At 46.2% G+C, this 23,146-nt stretch overlaps 1 protein-coding gene across 2 annotated transcripts in view; it reads left to right on the top strand.

Annotated features, from left to right (window-relative positions):
* The first annotated feature begins 13,958 nt into the window (after positions 1–13,958).
* Positions 13,959–23,146, top strand: part of DOK5 (docking protein 5) — a 107,323-nt gene continuing 98,135 nt past the window's right edge. For both annotated transcript variants that reach the window (XM_014579313.3, XM_006134664.4), the window contains exon 1: positions 13,959–14,595. In XM_014579313.3, coding sequence (XP_014434799.2) covers positions 14,530–14,595 — 66 coding nt within the window. In that variant the 5' untranslated portion in view covers positions 13,959–14,529. The remainder of the gene's footprint in view (positions 14,596–23,146) is intronic.

Below are 23,146 nucleotides of genomic sequence, written 5' to 3'. Positions count from 1 at the left end.
GCTTGCTGCTCTGGCCCTGCCCCTTCTGTCTGAGGCTCTGTCCCTTCCAGAAGCATGGAACCAGCCCCCCCGCCCTGCCCAGGAGCCCAGCATGGCTGTCACCTCCCTTGCCTGTTTATATTTCTTTATGTCATGTAATCTTATTTTGGGGATACATTTTTTTCAAAATGGCACACAGTGCTTTAGCTAGGCAAGCTGCACCGACATTAATGTAATTAGTGTAGCTAAACACCCACATGGAATTTAACACATCTCTTAATGTCATTGATCAGAATTTGCATTTTGTCATTGGTGCCTGTATCTCCAGGACAGACGCACTGCTTCCTTGCTGCTTGTAGGTTTGTTTTCACTGATAGCTGTAACAGTAGATTTAGGGATAATCCTGGGAATAATGCTCTTTGTGCTGACTCAGGCTGAGAGAATTACACAGACAATGATTCCAGCCACCCAGAGAAGCTAGCTTGCCTTAATGTGAGCTCTCCCTTAGCAGCCACTTCAAAGGAAGCTGACAGTCCAGGAGCTGCACTCTGATATGCTGTTGACTCTGATGAATTATATACTGGAAAAGGAAGAATGGATGATGACCTTGTGCTCTGACATTCAGTTCTACATAATTCCTGAGTCACTGTTGTGTGGCTGGAGGAAGGCGTATGTCCCCACAAGATTGGGGATGACAAAATTGTTTGGATGCATGTAACCTGTCACAAAAACACAAAGCAAACAAAATAAATGTTTGGTTTCTCTGTAAGTAATGCTACCCAGGATTCAAATGCCTTCAATTTACTTGCAGATTTAGTCAGCATATATTTATTTTTATCTTAACATTCACCATCTTGGCAGTAATTTTGTTAGGAACACAATACTAAACTCTGGAGCACAGCTTCCAGTAAAAGGATATATTCCATTTGTTGCTGTTCATTTTTTTAAAAATTATTCTGTTTTCCACCCTTTTGGCCTATATAAAATAAAATTATTTCAGCAAGACTGAGGCAAGATGCAGTAACCTAGCAATGCACAACCTGTGTTATTTCATAAAATGGCCTATTAGCGTGGTTAATTATTTATTTTCACAAATCATAACATTACAAGGTATTTTTCAGTGAGAGTTTCCTTCCCACTTGTGCAATGGGTAAATACTTCTGCTCATTAATGACCATGTGTATTTCTTAGGTGGGCAGTGAGCTGAATTTGCATCTGCTGTCATCTGATTTGCAAGTGCAATTATAATACAGGTTGAACCTCTCTAGTCTTGCACCCTTGGGATCTGACTAGTGCCAAACCAGAGAATTTGTGAACCACGGGAAGAACCAACACGTCCATTCCTTATTGGGCTCTTAGAAGACATGTAGGGGTAAATTAGAGCTAAATAACAGCACAGAGCCCTGAAAGTAAGGACTGGTGGCTGTAAACAAACTTTATGACACCACAGAAACTTGGCCACGCCCATGATAAGTGGCCATCCAGCTAACTAAAATCATGCCAGACCACAGCTGTTGCCAGATTAAAGAGGTTCAACCTGTAATTTCATTCAAAGTTAGGTCCATGTTTTGCTTATTTAATTTCATACTTACCATTCTTGAAAAGCAGGCAATAAATGGGACATTGAATGGGTTCCAGCAAAAAACACTCCATCTATTTCCAAATATAAGGAAGGCATGAAGGCTCCAAAGAATATACCAAATTTTAGGACTGCCCAAACTTTGTCATCGTTAACACGATTCCTCTGTCCAGAAATATGTTTAACTAGACTTAAGGATCCAGTCTTTGATCACTTGTGGCAATGTTTAGCCTTGACTACTCCTGTAGGTTCACCTACATGAACGTGGAATGCTTAATTCTTTTTCAGCATTTACCACCACAGTAACCACACCATGCTAGTCTGCCAGAGGCACGGTTCCAGAGCTGAATCAGAGAATCTGCCTTCCCCTAGATTTTCCAAGTTCTATAGTCATCCTCTGCAGAAAATGGTCCACAATAAATGTTCCTGGAGTGAACACTGAAATTTTCCAAAGAAATCCTCCTGGAGTGAAGTTTTTTGTGTCCAATGTTCATATTGCTCCATTTGGTTGCACAATTCCGATTATCTAACTGGATAGCTGCATAATTTGGGAAATTCCAAAAACATTCCTGTAGCCAAGAGAGGGCCATTTTTGGGCCATGTTTAATCAGAGAAATTAGATAGAAGACTTTCCCTTTGTTTTTCTTCTTTTTATATAAAAGGATGTCACAAAAGATGCGTCTACACAGCAGGGCTTAACTCGAAATAAGCTACGCAAATTGAGCTATGGTAATTGCATAACTAATTTCGAAATTGGGAGAGTCTACATAGCACTTATTATGAAACAGAGCACTCTTCCTCCGACTTCCCTTATTCCTCGTACAATGAGGCTACGTCTACATTGGCATGATCTTGCGCAAATACTCTTTAACACAAGAGTTCTTGCGTTAAAGTATTTGTGCAGGAGAGCGTCTATACTGGCATGTGCCTTTGTGCAAGAGATGTGCTTTTGCGCAAGAGCATCCGTGCCAGTGTAGATGCTCTCTTGCGCAAGAAAGCTTTGATGGCCATTTTAGCCATTGGGCTTTCTTGCTCAAGAAATTCATGTTGCCTGTCTGCACTGGCCTCTTGTGCAAGAACAGTTGCACAAGCGGGCTTATTCCTGAGGGGGAGCATCATAGTTCTTGCACAAGAAGCACTGATTTCACATTAGAACATCAGTGTTCTTGCGCAAGAACTCCCCGCCAGTGTAGACAGGCAGCATGGTTTTGCACAAAATCATGCCTATTTAGACACAGCCAGAGGGTTACAGGAGTCAGAGTAATAAGTCCTCCAGCTGGACATTATTTCAAAATAATTGCTGCTGTGTAGACGCAGACTAAGTTATTTCAAAATAACGCTTGTTGTTCTGAAATAACACTACTGTGTAAACGTACCCAAAGAGAGGACAAAGCTTTGCAGCCTGGTTAAGCCCATGCCACGTCAAGATATAACTTTACAGTCCCTCAAAGACAAATGTGAAAATAACTTGGTATGGGTGTTCCAGTAAGAAAGTGGCCATTAAGATCTGAAAGCTGGCAACGGTACAACAGCCAGAGGAGCTGCTGGTGTTCCGCTCCTTTCCCTGCGTGCACAGGGCTATTTTGCTTATCTCCTCTGGCTCTGTATAGTAGCAGCCCTGCAGGAGGGCAAGGCTGGAAGCAGTACAGCAGCCAGAGGAGCTTCTGGTGTTCTGCTCCTTTCTCCATGTGCTGCTGCTGCCCCACTCCGTCCCAAACAGGGAAAGGAGCAGAATGCCAGCATCTCCTCTGGCTGTTGTACCACCCCCACCTCCCTCCCTCCCTCTGTTTAACATAGGGAAAAGCGTGAGGACCTTGGGGTGAGGGCAGAGTGGAGTTACATGGAGGGTCCTATGGGGAAGTCATGTGACTCCTGCCCCCTAGCTGTTGTGACCCCTGAATTTAACTTTCATCACTGCCCAAAGGCCACAACCCTTGGTTTTGAAAAGAGTTAGGAGCAGGTTTTCACCAGTCAAATTATTTCCAGGAATTAAATAGCCCTTTAGGTGACAGTGTTTATACAAACTAGCTCTGCTTTCAGTTTAGTTCCATACACCCTATCAGAAACAACCCATGAGGGAAAAAAGGAACACTAGCAAGGTCAAATTCTTTTCATAGGGTGTTAAATCTTCTCCTCTAATGCCACACTAACGTTCCTCTCACAGCAAGATAGGATGTGGTTCTATATGACGTGCTCTAATGCAACCAAAAGTTGTTGACATTGGCAGGAATTAGTGGGGGGAAACTGATTGAAGCTCATTATGCCTTGTGTTCTACAAGAGGCCAGTCTAGATGGTGGCCTGTCTGGCAATTATGAATCTCAGTGTGTGTGGGGGGGGGGGGGGGGGAGGGGATGGAAGGGAGGGGCGGAGGGGGAGGATCATCAAAGATATAGAACCTTGGTTTTTGTGGAAAATAATATCAAGGTAATTCTATTACTTTTGTCTGCTTTTGCAGGAAACCTACAAAATGTCAAAGGTAAAATTGGAGAGCTCCTGGCTAAAGAACTTGTTTCTCATCCTGGAAGGTGGGCCCATGAGCTAGTCCATTTAAGGCATGTAGTAGGGAAGCAAAATATCAGCATTGAGAAAATAGCATGACCTACGACCTGCCTTCCCCAATACAAAACTGCATGTGTGGCAGTGGGTGAAATGGTGGGTTGACTCCCTAAAGTTTACCTGCATTGTGTCCCTGGTCCCTTCAGCTACATTTCATCGAGATGCCTATAGAAGCAACTCACGTAGATTTGTTTGTTCAGCAAAGGTAAATGAAGCCGCGATTTAAATGATCGCGGCTTCATTTACATTTACATGGCTGCCGCGCTGAGCCGACAAACAGCTGATCAGCTGTTTGTTGGCTCGCCGCTAGTCTGGACGTTCCCCCTGTCGACATCAAAGCCCTTTGTCGGCAGCCCTGGTAAACCTCATTCCACGAGGAATAACGGGGCTGCCGACAAAGGGCTTTGATGTCGACAGGGGGAACATCCAGACTAGCGGCGAGCCGACAAACAGCTGATCAGCTGTTTGTCGGCTCAGCGCGGCAGCCATGTAAATGTAAATGAAGCCGCGATCATTTAAATTGCGGCTTCATTTGCCTTTGCTGATCTGTCTAATCTACATGCCTCTGCCGACAGAGGCATGTAGTCTAGACACAGCCATGGTGACCACAGGCCTGTGCTATCTCTGCTCCCACAGCTCTCAGTGAAGTTAGAAAACTTTATGCTGACGGGCCAGCTTGTTGCTGGTTTGGTGCCAACTATTTATGTGGGTCAGTAAACTAGACATAAAAAAGCAATTCCTGCCTGAAGAATTGAGTTACTTACCTAGAAGATGCATGCTACATTTACTATTGATCTCTGGCTTTCAGTAACTCACTGGCTTTTCCTGGTCTGTCCTGTAGCTATCTGCCCAGCTCCTCTCTTTGTAAGAAGGATGTCACTGCAGTAATCTGGCAGTCTCAGTCTAAAAGGGATAGATATTGGTACAGCTCTGCTGACGGGGGGGGGGAGGGGAGAAGGAATGCGGCAATCAGGGCAGTTGTCTCAGGGCTGGGAGATTCAAAGGGGCACCACCATTGCTACTGTAGCAATGGCAGCAGCTGTAGCCTGGGTCCCTTTAAATGGACACCGTGCTGCTTTAAGGGCTGGAGGAGGGAGTGAACCACATTCTGGGTAATGCAGAAGGCTAACTGGCCCTGGCCCTGCCCCTTGTACCCTAGGCCACACCCCTTCTGGGAGCACAGAGTAGGGTTGCCAGATGGTTTAACAAAAAATACCGAACACCCTCCCCCCCCGCCAAAAAACCCAAACAAACAAACAAACAAACAAAAAAACCCACAACACCGGGGAAAAATTCTGTCAAGGGGGGAAAAAAAAGGGGAGACCAAAGTTGGTAAACAAAAGCAAAAAAAAAAGGGGGTGGTGGAGCCAAAGTTGTTCAGCAAATTTGCACCTCTCCCTCCAGTTTGGGACCACACACTAACCCCACAATGCACTCACCCCTGCCTAAGAGCCAGGCCCCCCCAGCATTCCCCCATCCCAGTGCACTTCCCCCTCCTCCTGAGGCAGGCATCCCCAGGGTCGGAAGTCTCCGCCCCAATCAAATCTCCCCCGTCCCCTCTGCAGAGCCAGGCACGGAGGAACAATCTGACTTTTAAAGTGGCTGCTCCTGCTGCCCGGCCCAGCTGCCTCTGCTCACAGAGTAGAGAGAGGGAGGCATAATGTGGCCAGCTCCCAGTCTCTGCTGGTCACGTGGGCCAGAGCAGTGCGCGCTCCACTCCCAGCCCAGCCCGACGCCCCCCTTGCGTGGCACCCGGCATGTATCCTCCTGCTCCCCCTTCGCTAGACTGTGCCGCACCCCTCATTCCGCCACCCCTGGCAGATGTGGCAGGGGAAAATTGTCACCGCTGGGTTTCCGTCCCTGGGGAACGGGAAATATCGGACATTGTACATGTCCAGTATTTCCTGGGTTTTTTTACCGGGCAGAGCCCGCAAATACTGGACTGTCCGTGTGAAAACCAGACACCTGGCAACCCTATCACAGAGCCATGCCCTCCCCTCACACCTTGCCCAGGGGCTCATGTAGGCTGTCAGCTCCCCTGTAGTGGCGTATACCCCTATCCAGACAATGGTTGCCTGTGTTTGGAAGTGTTTGCAGGTAGTAAAAGATGCACTTTTAAAAATGTCTGGTTTTACAAGGTGAGCCATTCCTTCCCCAGCAATAGCATGCCTGGAGAGGTTATTTTGAACAGTGCCGCTGAGGGCGCTGGTAGTTCCCCTTCTCCGGGTTTCATTGTTATGCACAGCAGTGCTTGCAGACTCCTGAAAACAATGGCTCCCCACTGGGTGCAGCCTGCTGTGCAGTGCCAGCCCTGTTTTTTCATCAAGGCAGCCACATAGTGCGAGAATAAAAGTGGCATATGTGTGTGTGACCTTTCCACCACCTTCATAGGGCCTAGGCTCAGTCTGGAGTGGCGCCATTTGGTCCTTGGTGAAGCAGCCAAGGGACTTTCTGGGGAATGCAGAAAATCAAAGGTCACCACTACATGTCTTGAGAACTGCAGGGTAGCCCCTATTATTGAACAGTCCATTCTGTACTTGGATCTTAAACCTGGCACAGCACAAAAACTAAGGCTAAGAGCCTACATTGGAGTTGTTTTGCTGTTTATAATGGACTTTAAATCAGGCTTCAAAATAGGATGTCAGTTTTTAATTGGGAAATTATATGTACATGTTGAAAGACTGTAGGATATTTTCACTCTCACTGATTTTAAGGGCAATGTGTATGTAACGAGGTGTGGTCACAAAAGACCCTTTGGTGGTGTTTCCCAGAGTGCTGACAAAGCCACTGATACTCACCTTCTTGCTTTCTGGGGCTTCTCACCACTATCTTGCTGGGCCAACTCATCTTGTCTCCCCCAGCGAAGGCACAGAGCTGAGATCACTGCCCCCTCGAGGACAGTACAGACATGAAACTCCTCAGGTTCGAGGAAAATACAGTGATGGTCCCAGCTTCCTGGGATACCACTCCCCAAATGGAATCAGAACCCCAAATAAATTATTTAGGTAAGCCCCCTTTAACAATGAAAAGAGGATGTACCCACTGATTTCTCCCCCAGGTAACAATTATTTATACTGGGCTTGATAGTAAATAAACATGATTTTATTAAGTACTAGCAGTAGGATTGAATTGGCGGTCAAAAAGGCAAATAGGATGCTAGGAATTATTAGGAAAGGGATAGAAAATAAGACCAAGAATATCTTACTGCCCCTGTATAAAACTATGGTACGCCCACATCTTGAATACTGTGTACAGATGTGGTCCCCTCGCCTCAAAAAAGATATTTTGGCCTTGGAAAGGGTTCAGAAAAGGGCAACTAAAATGATTAGGGGTTTGGAACGGGTCCTATATGAGGAGAGGTTAAAGCGACTGGAACTTTTCAGTTTAGAAAAGAGGAGACTGAAGGGGGATATGATAGAGGTCTATAAAATCATGAGTGGTGTGGAGAGGACCGATAAAGAAAAGTTATTTATTAGTTCCCTAAATAGAAGAACTAGAGGACACCAAATGAAATTAATGGGGAGCAGGTTTAAAACTATTAAAAGAAAGTTCTTCTTCACACAGCGTGTAGTCAACCTGTGGAACTCCTTGCCAGAGGAGGCTGTGAAGGCTAGGACTATAATAGAGTTTAAAGAGAAGCTAGATAATTTCATGGAGGTTAGGTCAATAAAAGGCTATTAGCCAGGGGATAAAATGGTGTCCTTGGCCTCTGTCTGTCAGAGGCTGGAGAGGGATGGCAGGAGACAAATCGCTTGATAATTTCCTTTGGTCCACCCTCTCTGGGGCACCTGGTGTTGGCCACTGTTGGTAGACAGGATACTGGGCTAGATGGACCTTTGGTCTAACCCAGTACGGCTGTTCTTATGTTCTTATGTTGTAAGTGAGAATAGGCAGAGCAAAGTAGGGTATGTCTACACTACAAAGTGAATTCAAAATAACAGCAGTTATTTCGAATTAACTTTAATAGCGTCTACACAGGCAAACCGCTATTTTGAAATAAATTCAAAATAGTGGAGCCCTTATTTTGAATTTGGTAAACCTCATTCTGCGAGGAGTAACACCAAATTCAAAATAGCCATTTTGAATTAAGTGCTGTTTAGACACTTAATTCGAAATAGGGGGCCTCCAGCCCTTCCCAGGGAGCCCTGGTGGCCACTCTGGGCACAACCAGGAAAGCTTACTCTCCTCTCCCCAAGCCCAGGAGCCATTAAAGTGGCAGTCCCTGGCCACAGTGCCTGTGCCAGCTCCAAGCCTGCCAGCCCAGAGCCAGCAGTGGCCACCGGGGCCCCTGACCCAATGGCCCCAAAACATGAGCCAGCAAGCCACTGGCAGCCAGCCCTCCACCGCTCCCCAGGAGCAGCCTGCCAGCTCCCAGGAACCTGACAGGGGCTGGAGCAGGTGGGCGCCTTCCTCGTCCAGAGTAGAGATCATGGACCTTATTCAGGTTGGGGGGGAGGGAATGCCCCCAACGTTCATGATCTCCACACTAGACGGAGGAACGCGGCTGTCTATGGCAGGATAGCTGCCAGCCTGGCCACCAAATGCCACATGTGAACCCAGGAGCAGGTTAGCATGAAAGTCAAGTTGGTCTGGTGAGACCCCCAACCCTGGGCCCTGAGCTTCCCCTCCCCCTTCTTCCCTTTGCTTCCCCCTTCCAGCTCCCTCCTCCCAGGTTTCCCCCTCCCCTCTCCCACCCTCTCTCTTCCCCTCTCCCACCTCCTTTTCCCAGTCTCCCCAGAGGTTCATCACCCCCCCCCCCAGTTTTGTTCAATAAACCCAGTTTCTATTTTTGAACATACGTGTCTTTTATTTGACATCAGGAAGGGGGGCTAGGGAGGGATAAGTGGAAGGACGTGAGGGAGGAATGGGGCACTAGCCCGTGGTGTGGAGGACCATGGAGGTTCTGAGGGCTCCTTGGGGTGGATGCTCTTCCGCAGGGCCTCCTGGATCCTGACAGCCCCCCCAATGGACCCTCCGGATGGCAGCCTGCAGCAAATGCAGTTGGGCTGATGGCAATGACCCCACGAGATGCACCGGCATGCCCAGGGGCAGCTCTAGCTCCATGTGGCCGAGTGCTGTGGTGTCCCAAGTGTGGGCACTCAGGGCACTCCAAGAGAGGACTGCTTTGCTGTCCCTCATTGAGGTAGACAAGCAAGCAGGGAACCCTGAGAACTGTCTGTCTGGGGTGGGGGTAGGGTCCCTTTAAGCACGGAGCTCAGTTAGCCTCAGGCAGTAGCCTCATACACTAAGTCCTAACCTGATGCCCTGCCAGCACTGGTTCTGGCCAGCCTTAACTTCGGTTCAGGGTCCACTCAGTGTGGATGTGCTATTTCAAAATAGCAAAATGCTATTTTGAAATAGTTTCTGTGTATAGATTCGTTATTTTGAATTAGCTTAATTCGAATTAACTATTTCAAAGTAAGTTAATTCGAAATAATGCTGTCATGTAGACATACCCGTAGATTACAAAATTAAAATGACAAAAAATGCTTAGCTAATTCTAACACTACTCTTGACAGCAAGTACTTTAAAAAGACCAATCAGAACAAAATGTTACATTTTAATCACAGCAAAGATTTTTCTAGTGACCCAATATGATTATTTCTTTATTTTGTTTGGGTTTTTTTTTAATTAAAAATCTTTTTTCATTCTATTTTTAGATGGACAAAACTTTGAAATCATGGAATGTTTTTGAAATCATGGAATGAAATCATGGAATAATACCACACAATGAAAAATCTGTCTGGTTGCCATCTTTCTAATAGCTGGCAACTGGACCCTTGAGCCTATGCTCCCTTCTCCACCTATTCTCTCTCAGGCTCTGTCCCTGTCACTTGCTCCTCCCTTCCTAATCCCAGATCCATCCACTTTTGTCTCCCCCCACAAATCCCTTTGCTTTGGGGTTGCCTGCTAATAGGAGTTGGTGCTGGCTGAGCAGGGACTCAGGTAGATTCATGGTCCAGCTCTGCTCCCTTTTGGTGGAAACTGGGCTTTTGGTGTCTGGTCTGTACATCTTATTGAAAACCAGGCTCCTGGCAAGCTTCATTATGGCACCTGGACACAGAAGCCAAAAACTGGATTGTCCAGGTAAAATCCATATGAGAAGTGGAGAGAGGAGATTGAAACATGGAGAAGGAAAAGGGTGAACACAACTGAGAGGAGCGTGAGAGGGAAAGAAAGGGAACTGGCAGAGGTCCCATGGGGAAGGCTAGAGATGTTTGCATCCCCTCACCAAAGTCTGTTTGCATCCCCTCACCAAAGTCTGAACCTTTTAATTTCACATTGAGGTCTGTTTAAACTGCATGGTGCCCAACATGGTGCCCGTGGGTGCCATAGTGCACACCGGGGCATTTATGTGCACCCGCCTAGTGACCAGGGCCAGCCCGAGCCATTCTTGCACCCTAGGTCCTGGGCATGCGCAATGCCGCTCCCAGGCTCCTGGCAGCCCCAAAAGGTTGAGGACCACTGCCCTAGCCTAAGAAAGCTGCAACAGAGTTTGTGCTGCTCCCAGCTTTGCTTTGGGGCAGAGAGTTTGTTTGTTTATAACCAGAGAGAAGCAGGGCAATTAAGATAACAAAAGGTTTGTCATTCAGGTAATTGAAGGATAATTAGATGATCATGAAAACGTTGCCAGGTACTTCACTTAAAAGATAGGAAAGAAAGAGTAGTAATAAATAGTGGTGTGTTTCAAGGATCTGTATTGAGACCAGTGCAGTTACTGATTCATAAATGATCTTGAAAAGGGGTAAACTGTGAGGTGGCAAAATTTGCAAATTATACAAAATTACTCAAAATAGTTAAGTGCAAAGCTGACTTCAAAGTGTAACAAAGGGACTGCACAAAACTGGGCTATTGGCAACACAATGGCAGATGGAATTCAGTGTTGATAAATGCATAGTAGTGCATATGAAAAAATATAAACCCAACTATACATACAAAATGATGGTTCTAAATTAATTACCACTCAAGAAAGAGCTCTTGGAATCATTGAGGATAGTTCCCTGAAAACATCTGTTCAATGTGCAGTGGCAGTCTAAAAAGCTAATAGATTATTGAGAATCATTAGAAAAGGAATAGAGAAGATGGAAAATTGCCTCTATATAGTCATGTGCTGTAAGAGCCAGCATAGATTTGCAAAGAACAAATCATGTCAAACCAATCTGATAGCTTTCTTTGACAGGATATCAAGCCTTGTGGATAAGGGAGAAGCGGTGGACGTGGTATACCTAGACTTTAGTAAGGCATTTGACACTGTCTTCTTATCAATAAACTAGGCAAACACAACTTAGATGGGACTACTATAAGGTGGGTGCATAACTGGCAGGATAACTGTTCTCAGAGATAGAAATGTAGCCGTGTTAGTCTGGGGTAGTTGAAGCAAAATGCAGGACAATGTAGCACTTTAAAGACTAACAAGATGGTTTATTAGATGATGAGCTTTCGTGGGCCAGACCCACTTCCTCAGATCAAAAAAATTTTTTTGATCTGAGGAAGTGGGTCTGGCCCACGAAAGCTCATCATCTAATAAACCATCTTGTTAGTCTTTAAAGTGCTACATTGTCCTGCATTTTGTTCTCAGAGAGTAGTTATTAACGGTTTACAATCATGCTGGAAGGGCATAACAAGTGTGGTCCCGCAGGGGTGTGTTTTGGGACCGTTTCTGTTCAGTATCTTCATCAATGATTTAGATGATGGCATAGAGAGTGCGCTTATTAAGTGTGCAGATGATACCAAGCTGGGAGGGGTTGCAACTGGTTTGGAGGATAGGGTCAAAATTCAAAATGATCTGGAAAAGCTAGAGAAATGGTCTGAGGTAAACAGGATGAAGTTTAATAAGGACAAATGCAAAGTACTCCACTTACAAAGGAACAATCGGTTTCACACATACAGAATGGGAAGTGATTTTCTAGGAAGGACTACTGCTGAAAGGGATTTAGGGGTCATAGTGGACGACAAGTAAAACATGAGTCAACACTTGTGACACTGTTGCAAAAAATGCAAATATGATTCTGAGATGCATTAACAGGTGTGTTGTGAGCAGGACAAAAGAAGTCATTCCTCCACTCTACTCTGCGTTGATGAGACCTTAGTAGGTGTATTGTGTCCAGCTCTGCACACCACATTTCAAGAAAGATGTGGAAAAATTGGAGAAGGTACAGAGAAGAGCAACGGAAAATATTAAAAGTGGAATTCAGTGGAATTTTCAGGTTGGAAAAGAAATGACTAAAAGATGGGGGGATATGTTAGAAGTCTAGAAAATTCTGAATGTTTTGGCAAAAAAATTAATAAGGAAATGTTATTTAGTCCTTCACTGACATTACACAAAGTCACTCAATTAAATTTACAGACAGCAGATTTAAAACAAACAGAAGAAATTATTTCTTCATGGTCAACCTGTGGAACCTTGCCAGGGGATGGTGGAAAGGCCCAACTATAAAAGGGTTCCAATAAGAGCAAAGTAAGTTCAAGAAAGATAGGTCCATCAATGGCTATGAGCCAGGATGGGCAGGTGTGGTGTGCATAGCTTGTTTGCCAGAAGCTGGGAATGTATGATAGGGGAATCACTTGTTCATTCCCTCTGGGGCCCCTGGCATTGATCACCCTTGGATGACCTGATAATAGACTAGATCAGTGGTCCCCAACCTTTTTAGGTGGTCGGGCGCCAGGGGGCGTGGCCGTTTGCCCGCCGGGCGCCAGGGGGCGGGGCCCGGGGGCGCCCCCCCCATCCATGCGCCCGGGGGCGGGGCCCCACCTAGCTGCACGCCCGGGGGCGGGGCCCCCCCCATAGCTGCGCGCCCGGGGGCAGGGCCCCCTCCAAGGGCCGCGCGCCCGGAGCCGGCGCTCCCCCTCCCTCCCGCCGAGTACTGTGCGCCCGGCGCTCCCCCCGCCAAGCGCGCTCTCCCCGCAAGCGCCCGTACGCCATGTGCCCGGGGCCAGGCCAGCCCCGAGCACCTGGCGGACGCATTGAAATGCACCGTGTTGGGGTCCACGGGACTAGATGGACCATTAGTGTGACCGAACATGGCTGTTCTGATGTTCTTATATAGAACCCAGATATATCTGCCAATTGCTATAACCCACTAGATTCCCCTCCCCTCCCATAGCAGATAGAACGCAGGGGCCCTGACAGTGTCTCTCTAAAGAATTTGTAACAAAGTAAAAATCCATTACAAATGTAAGGCTAATCTGTGTCCCTTAAGTGTCTTGCCACAAGATGCCAGAACATGTTAGTGTTAGAGTTGAGTGGATCTAATATTTATTTAATTTTCTTCTTTCTTTTATATAGGAATTAAATACAGTGCTCCTGTCAGCTAATTGCTAAACGAGCTGCAAAAAAACTAGTTTTCAAGTGCCTTAGTAGCCCCTGGAAAGAGATGGTGTGTGTGTGTGTGTGTGTGTGTTTGAGAGAGAGAGAGAGGATGGACATGGTGGTTGGTGTCTCCCCTACCCCCCAATTTGCTGCTTGGCCAGGCCTGCCAACAGGAGAGGGCAAAGGGGGCAACTGCCCCAGGGTCTGGCAGTTATACTGCAGCAGCACCTGGAGGCCAGGGCACTTTAAATCATTGTGAAAGTGCCACCCCATGTGCTCCATGCAGCCCTGGGGGGGGGGGGGGGGGGAGACGGTACACAGAGCTGGATGTTCCTGGTCCTTCCCTTCTGCCAGAGGCCCCACCCCTTCCTGGATCAGGGAGCCACTGCCCCCCTCAACTCCCTCCCTTTGGCCAGTACTGAGCATGCTCAGCATCACTACTGAAGCTTCTGTCCTAAGTCCGACCCCCCATTGCCCTCCCCCCCCACTATTGTGACATGCACAGGTGGCCACCGCCCCGAAGTCTGGAGGGGCGCCCCTGGGCAGTGGGTCTGGGCCAAGTATGAGAGGGCGCGGACGGAGTAAGGGTGGAGGAGCGGGCTAGGGAGGAGTGACAGGGATAAAGCGGAGGGGAAAGACCAGCGAGGAGCCAAGTCACTGTCCAGAGCAGCGAGCGAGCGTCTGGAAAGGGGCTGAGGGCAGGCAGGGAACGGGAGCAGGGGAGACCCTCACACCAGCCTATTCCCCAGCCTCTCTCCCTCGCACCGCACCTACTTCGCCCTTGGCTCCCCCCCGTGCAACCCGCATGGCTTCTGCTCCAGGGGCAGCTTCGGCGAGGCGGGCTCGGGGCTCCCTGCCCGGCGGGGCGAAGGCAGAGGGCGGATCCCGCTGGCTGCGTGAGCCGCGGCGCTGAGCCGGCTCCACTCCCCAGTCCGCTGCAGCCGCCAGCGCCGTCAGCTGATGCGCGGGGGGCTCTTTCGCGCGCCTCGCTCCCAAGTGGATTAAAACTCTTGCCGCCGAGTTTCTGGGTCAGGAGGATTATTCCCCGGGCCGGGGGACGCCTTTCAGCCGAGGGGCTGGATTCCGCTCGGGCGAGCCGCCCGGATGGCTTCCAATTTTAATGACCTAGTGAAGCAAGGGTATGTAAAGATTAGGAGCAGACGTTTAGGTGTAAGTATTTGTGCTTTCCTTTTCCGTGTGCGTGTGCGCCGCGCTCTCGTGGGTTGCCCGGCGCTCTGCGCCTTAGCGTGGTGGGGCGACGGGGCTGGAGGCGGCGTGCGGGAGGGCTGCTGCTGCAAAGTGCTCTAAAAAGACTAAACCTTAGTTCCTCCCCCACTTTGTGAAGGGTACTCTTGGGCGCCAGGGAAACGCCTGCTCAGCCCTACTGTGCCAGTCGCACTACAAATATAGAAACAGCTCGAGGCGCAGAGCAGTAGGCAGCAAAGAAATCCACTTGTGTGTTTGTTTGGGAAGGGGCAGAGCAGGACATGGCTTCTGTTCTATTTAGGCACACAAGCGAACTCTCCATTGGCTCTGGGTCACTTAGTGTCATTAACTTTGCCCTTGAGATGCCGGGCAGGATCTGAACTGGGAGGAGAGTTTCCGAAATATGGAGGGGGGAGGGGATTGGGTTTTGGTGTCTTCTTTTAAAAACCTGGATGATGGTATTGGGCAGTTTTTGAGAATCACTGGGGGCTGGGAGCAGCAGTGGCATAGATGGAGGGATATTAACTAATCATCTAATAAACCATCTTGTTAGTCTTTAAAGTGCTACATAGTCCTGTATTTTGTTTTGGAGATTAACTAAAACTTTCTTCGGGGTTAGATAGGAAGGCCTGATTCTTAAGGTTTGTGTACAGGTTGAAACTGAAGAAAATGAATCCTAATGAATGAAAAGTACGAATTTAATGGCTTAATTAACTTCATAGAATAATAAAATACTAGAACTGCAAGGGATCTCAAGAGCTTATTAAGTCCAGTCCCCTATCCTCACCAAGCACCATCTAGATCATCTCTGATAGATGTCTGTCTAAACCGGTTCTTAAATATCTCCTATGATGATGATCCCACAACCTCACTAGGCAATTTATTCCAGTGTTTAACCACCCTAACAGGAAGTTTTTCCTAATGTCCAGCCTATCCCTTGCATTAAATCCTCGTGTGGGTGTTCTTACACTGAATTAAGCCCCCTTGAATTCTATATATTAAGCATTAAGGACACTTTAATTCTGAGAGCATTGATGCAAAGGTTAACTAAGGGTGTGAATTTAAAGTAAATTAGGAATAATTTTCCTGATTGGACCCCCCAGTATAGACAAGATCTTACTTTCTGCAATGCAAACTTTTGATTTTTGGATCCAGTAAAATTTGTGTCTGTCACAACCATGCATCTTCCCTGAGGTTTGCAGTTGCAGATGCTCTGATGCCAACTGCACAGTGCATTCCTACATAATGATGGTTTGCATTTGTGATGTAAAAGCTCAGGTGGGTTGAGGATTGAGGGGAGAGAGATTAACGTTCTTAAAGCACTCTAAAACTCTCTCTCCATTGAGTTTTATGAGTGCACAATAGATTATACTTTCTGATATATTTGTCTGTCTGCAACTTCCTTGTCTTTTGAAATTCTGTATTTAGTTACTATTGTGAAATGTTTATGGCTTTAAATGTGGGTGCAATGCATATTAGCACATCAATTCCTTGCGGAATGTCTTTTGGCTTTTATTCTCCTCTCGTGTGATTAATTCCCATTAGCATTATTGAGACTATGGTGCTGCTGTCTCTTTTCTGGGTATCAAAGCATGGCAAGCTACCTAAAAGCTACAGTTAATCATCCTTTCAGGCTTCAAAGCATGGTTTTTATTGAATAAAATGTGCAACCTAGCTAGAAGGCTGTTTGAGGTGGGGAGTAGGTGGGTTCATAGAATACATTTTTCTTTTGGATGTACTTGCACTTCCTTTATGAGAAGTTAGAATTCCTTCTGGTTTTTATGTATGTCAATATGAACAGCACTTGCATTTTTAATTCAGCAAATCTGAATCATTCCTAATTTTTGAAGCTTTACACTGAGGTTTATCACGTGGGAATTTATTTGAAAGATTCTGTAGATGTCTAAACGTTTTTGCTGGTTTATTGCATGTCTGATCTTTCTGATCTATATTTACTTGGTACATATAAATTATGTTATACAAACAGACACCGAAGGAAGTATAAAAGGAGAACTTTTCATAAGTGTTGCATAAAATTTGTATTGTGCAGTCTTCTGACAGCTAAAATACAGTACTGCTTGTAATTTCCTCATGTTCATGGAATCTGCACAACTAGTTTTGGAAGGATTAGCTTTTTTCAGTAAATATTGGTAAACATTGATTTCAATGTGTATACACAAACACATGAAAAATATTTCCATTGATAATTGAAGTTTACAGGGTTCAGAGTAAGAAAAGTGCTGATTATGAGTTTGATTTAAGGATATTTACTTTGCACATTTTGATATGTGATATCCATTGGTGCTTTAACAGTTATGAAGTATATTTTTTTGAATCACAACACCTGTCATTAGAAAATGCATACACCTTTCTACCCTTGTAATTTCTCCCAAATATAGAAACATTTTAATCAATAACAAAAAAGTTTCAAAATACATATAAGTATTATCCAGTGAAATTATTAATCTTATTTCGTGGTAGCCTTGCATTCAGATCTTTATTGTGAGTAACTTTTTTTTTTTTCTGGTATTTATCAATATTGAGTAGGAGGGTAAAACCCTTGTGAAGTAGATACAGATAACACAGTCCACATAATTTCCCATTGAAACAAAAAATGAGTACACCACGCAGTTCACAACAGATAATTAAACAGCCCAAACTTCCAAATAGCAGGTAACTATAATAGATAGATGTGCCAGAGAAGGTGGATGGGCATGTAATTCATCCCTGCCAGTGGTCAGTGGTGGTAAGACCACTTGGAAAACCTTGTAGCTCGTTCTTTGTGGAAGAGTATTTTCAGTTTTTTTTAGTATGTAAACCAGGGCTACTCAACTTTGGAAGCCCTAGGGACCACAATGATACTCTCAGCACATGCTGAGGGCCACAATTTAAGTGTGGTTTGCATATACATCCACAAACCGCACTGAGGGCCGCAAACAAATGGGCCACGGGCTGCCCACGGCCATGTGTTGAGTAGCCCTGATGTAGATGGACACCTTTCTGTTGTTCATCTATTTAATTCCAGTTCTACAGATCATAACTAATCTCTCTGAAAGTTTCTCTTCTTTATATCAGATTTACTTAATTTGATTGCCTTTTGTGCCAAGTATTAATTGTAATTAACCAAGATAAAGAGCTTGGCAGTCTATTATCATCAGTTGATCTAAGATAGGACAAACATGGTGTGGAGAGTGCCCTTATACAGAGCACTCAGAGCCAAATGCTGAACAGAACCCAAAATTTGGATGATGACCTAGACTCTAAGTCAAGGACACACATTTGGACCTAAATTATACCCTTCTTAAATCACTGACTTTCCAATCCAGTGGGGGCATGAGTAATAGGCTTCCTATAAACACCACTTAAGGGGGTTAATCTTTAGTTCAGGTGGCCAAGGTTTGTGCTGGGGAGCTGAGGTTCCACCTTCAGACTAAACTCCATCCCCATACACATGCAATGAGTAATTTTGCAGTGTGTCATGGTCTCTCTACTATTACTCCGGATGGCTAATGCTAGAAATAACATGGCTTGCATTTGCTGTAAATGTCTCAGTTCCCCATTGCCGAGATTTCAGATTCCACTTCATTTTAGTACTACTTACAGTAATTATAATTAATGTAAGTACTTAAATATAGGACCAGTTTGTGTAGAAAGTGCTGCAGCAGCCTAAGAACAGAACCACACCCTCTTGTAGTTCTGAACCACCACAAACCTGCCAGCATAATTCTGCTTCAGCCAAAGCTTTCAATGGCTTGTACGGATGCTTGGAGATGTCTATTTTTGGTACCTATGACCCCCATTACTGTAATATCTGAACAGCTCACAATCTATGATGGTTTTTATCTCACAACACCCAGGTGGGGGAGGAAGTGCTATTTTATACTGATATGCCAAGTTACAGGTGTGGAATGTAGGCCAAGATCCTCAGAGGTACTTGCTGCTTTGCTTTGCAACTCCTATTCCATGGGCAGAGCTCCACAGAGTTAGGCACCTAAGTAAAGGGTATCCCCAGAAGCCAACAAATCTGTGCGGGGAGCCACTGCAGGTAGCTAGGATAGTAATGCTGTAGAGAGAGGCTTAGGCACCGAGCTCCAGGAGAAGACCCTGAGCAAAGAAAGCCCCCAGTCTGGTGCCTAGGCCAGGTCAGTTATTTCATGCTTTAGCAGCCAAAGCGGACCTTTCTCTGCCCCTGTGAAAGGTTAATTGATGAGCCTGGGCTCATCAGTTAAGGTTAACAGTTATATGCAGGCCCTGTGTCCTGTCTCCTCCCACTGCAGCCTCTGTATCAGAGCTGGCAAGGAAGTGTAGTGAAAATAGTGAACATTTCAGTGGTTGCACATTTACCAAAATAAACACCTTTTGACATCCCCACTAGTATCCTGATGGTCAGGATGCTGATTCAGGCCAGGAATTTGAACCAAGGGCTTCCCTATCTGGAATGAGTACTCTAACCACAGTTAGTCACTCTCTGGCTTACTGATACAGCTTTAACACAGGAGGGACTGGGACTCACACTGGAATCCTCAATAAAGCACGGTATGTCTACACTACCACTCTCGTTCGAACTAGGGTGGTAATGTAGGCAACCGGAGTTGCAAATGAAGCCCGGGATTTGAATTTCCCAGGCTTCATTTGCATAAAGCCGGGCGCCGCCATTTTTAAATGTCCACTAATGCGGACTCCGTGCCGCGCGGCTATATGCCTAGTCCATGCCGCGTGTAGCCGCGCGGCACAGAGTCCGCACTAGCAGACATTTAAAAATGGCGGCGCCCAGCTTTATGCAAATGAAACCCGGGAAATTCAAATCCCGGGCTTCATTTGCAACTCTGGTTGCCTACATTACCACCCTAGTTCGAACTAGGGTGATAGTGTAGACATACCCGCAGTGATTAAGGCACTAACCTGAGAGGCTCTGTTTCAGTCCCTGCTCCTAATCAGGGTTTGAACCTAGATATCCCCAACCCAGGTGAATGCCCTAACCACCAGACTGGCTACTTGCAAGGAATGACAGCCTCTAAACCAGAGGGAGAGAGTTTGTTTCAGATGTACACATGAGCAGAGTTCTATTTAAAAAAAAAAAAAACAATCCCTGTCATGATGGCTTTTTGGTGCAGTGCTGCCTTTCTGTCTATTGGTGTCCTTCATTGGCTCTGCTGCTGCTGGTATTTGGTCCCAGATGCATTCAGATGGGCTTGATGGTGAGCCAAGCATTCTCTGGCAACTTTGAGAATCTCGCTTTGGGGGCTCTGGCTCTGAGCAGCTTGTTAGCCATGGGAAACACCAGCACTTAAAACAGCTTTCTGATTGCCAACCAGTGTAAACTTTGCTGCCCACAAGGTTACTCAGCAGCTGAGTGCTCGCTCTGAGAATGTAAGTGGCACCTAAATGGTGGATGTAGGCCCCTATAAAACAGCAAATAAATCCTGATCCTTAGTAGGGATGTAAGTGAGTAGTTGACTACCCAATAAGCCTAGGTTTATTGGTTAGTTGAGTTACTATTCGACTAGTTGCTTCTACCCCCCTCTATTAGAGGCAGCAACGTGGAGGAGCAGGAGCTGGTGCTACGGGGAGCCAGCTTAAAAGCTGGTTCCTCCCAGCACCATCTCCACGGGGGTCAGGGGAGGCACAGGTGCAGTGGGGGACTGGGCGCGAGCTGGGACTCAGCTGTCCTGGCTTGCACCCGGTCCCAGATGTGGTACCTCTGCCACCCGGCTCTTACATTTAAAAGGCAGAGCAGCAGTGGAGTTAGCTCTTGGGGCCAGGAGCTAACCCCTCTGAGACCCTGCAGTTTCCCCATTATCAACTAATTGAGTAGTCGATAGAAATTCCATTGGCTACTCAATTAGCTGATTAAACACAATTTAACATCCTTAATGCTTAGATGTTTGGGACAGGTCACGTAGGAGGACTGTGGTGGAAGCAGGGACTTGAACTCAAGTCTTGAGAGACCTTGGGTAATGTCCTGACCCCTGGACAGCCCTGTCTCGAGATGAGGCTACAATACATACATTATCACTTTCCAGATTCTATGTATTGTGGGGTGCAGTAGCAGTCACTTTTAACTCGTCATAGTGAAACTGGTAAATACAAATTACTCAGCAGCACTAGCAATTGGACCCAGATTTCTCAAGATTTCCACTTCTATATCTGTTAGGTGCCTGTACAAGTGCCATGTTCTTTGAAAATCTGGGCCATAAGTAACTTGGCATGCTTTGTGGGAAGTTGCATTTGATTCAGTAGGATTACTCATGCTTAGCTATTAGGGTTGCCAACGGTCTAATTAAACAAACCCGGATACCAGGCCCTATCCTGCTCCTTGTCTGAGACTTCTTCCCTGCTCACTCCATCCCCTTCTCCCTGCTCTCCACTTACTTTCACCAGGCTGGGGCAGGGGGTTGGGGTATAGGAGGGCGTGAGGGGAACAGCACTTACCTCAGGCCACTCCCAAAGATGACTTGCACATCCTTCTGGCAGCACTGCCCTCATTGTTTCCCATAGTTCCCAGCCAATGGGAGCTGCAGAGTCATCACTTGGAGTGGGGACAGAGTGCAGACATCCCCTGGTTTTACCCATAGGGCCACAGGCACAGCGCCTGCCACTTCAGGGAGCAGCATGGTGCCGAGGCAGGTAAGCGTGTGGTAAGCCTTATTGCGCTGCTGGGCTGTTAGCACCCAAAATCTTCTGGTTTGGCTGATGTAGACTCCAGGAGACAGTGCATGATTTTGGGAGACTCCCAGCAAAACCAGGAAGGTTGGCAACCATTGAGTTTGTTTTATTTCAAAAACATAATCGAGATGAATAAAAGGATCTCTTCTTGTCTTTCCATAGGTTTATGGTTAGGATATAGGTCTTGTAGTTCACTCAAGTGTAACCCCCTTTTTTCTCCCTGGGTTACTCAGGAGCAGGTCACACTCACAGGTGTGCCAGGGCGCCTGATGGTCTTGACATAAAAGGAGATCCTGAGTACCCCAGTGGTGGTGATATTTGGTTGGGGAAAACCTATCCACCACCTTGCTGCAGTCCCTTGCTCATAAAGAATGTACAATGGCGGTGCCTCCACCTGGCTGGCCTTGTACACACTTACTGGTGTGCCTTGAGAGCCTCCAGGAACATACTCATTCCAGCAATAATCTGGATCTAATTCCAGAACAACAACTACAAATCATATTAATCTAGTAGATTACATTAAAATAAACAATCTTTACTTAATTTAAATAAACACGGTTTAACAGATTAACAATGAATAGCATTAACAAAGGGCACAACAATATTTGGAACTTATATATCTAGCATTTGCACTGCCAATATTGATCCCACCCCAGAGTATGCACACCCCTGGACTCAGAGTCCCAGACTCTTGCTTGAGTGGGCGCGCTTGAACAACTGCAGCTGTAATGGAGATTCTCTGTAGGCAGTGTTTATGAGGGTCCAAGCTAGGCAGCAGCTCTGTCCCAGGCAGCACTTTCCCAAAAATGCCCAATTCCTTACAGCCTCATGCTGTGCCTATCAGAAGAAGCCTGATAGATCCCAGTTCCAAAGGCATCTAGTCCCAGTCTGTAGCTGCACTCTAACAGCCCCTGGACTGGATCAAACTCCTCCACAGCAGCCTGGCTCCCCTTCTGTTCCAAAATCCAAGGGCAGAGTCCCAGACTGCTAGGCCTCTCTTCTCATGCACTTGGAGGGTGCATCTAGACTACAGGCTTTTGTCGACAGAAGTTTTGTCGACAGATACTGTCGACAAAGCATCTGTCGACAAAAAGCATCTAGACTACATCAAGTTCTATCGACAACACAAGCTGCTTTGTTGACATGACAGTGTAGACGCAAAGGATAGTGTAGAAGGCATTATTGCATCTGTCAACAGAACTCTGTCGACAAAAGACATTATTCCTCGTAGAATGAGGTTTACAGCCACTGACAAAACTGCTGAGTTCTGTCAATGTTATGTCAACAGAACTCAGCGGCAGTGTAGACACAGGTATAGTTTTGTCAACAAAAGTCCACTTTTGTCGACAAAACCCTATAGTCTAGACATACTCTCTCACATAAGAGTCACTTCCTTCCTCTTTTTCTGAAGGGCTCATGGGAATTGTAGTCTGTGAGGCTGGATTGCAGCACACAAGGTCTTTCCAGAAAATAAGCAGAGGCACCTTTAGTAAGGGGACTACACAAGCATGCATGATTGAGAGGAGTGATTAACTTATTTGGAATAGTTTGTTACACTCCAATATTATCCAATCCTACTTTATTTTGCTGGCTTCTATCTTGGTGTGTTGGACTACAGGAGTATTTTCCTGATGTATTCTTGAGTTAGATGCATTTAGATTGGAGAAGTAAAATACGTCAGTAGCTGTGTGATGAAACATCTTCTTGCTTTTGTCTTCATGATATTGAGTTAGGAATGCTATTTTTATGGATATATAGTGAAGTCATTAGGTGCTACTGTGTTTTGATCCTGACTCAGAAGCTGAATCTATGGCCTTGAGCAATTTACTTCAACTTTCCATCTTGGTTG

Source organism: Pelodiscus sinensis, chromosome 18, assembly GCF_049634645.1.
Source record: "Pelodiscus sinensis isolate JC-2024 chromosome 18, ASM4963464v1, whole genome shotgun sequence".
NCBI classification, from domain to species: domain Eukaryota; kingdom Metazoa; phylum Chordata; order Testudines; family Trionychidae; genus Pelodiscus; species Pelodiscus sinensis.
This window is presented reverse-complemented; position numbering and strand designations above follow the sequence as displayed.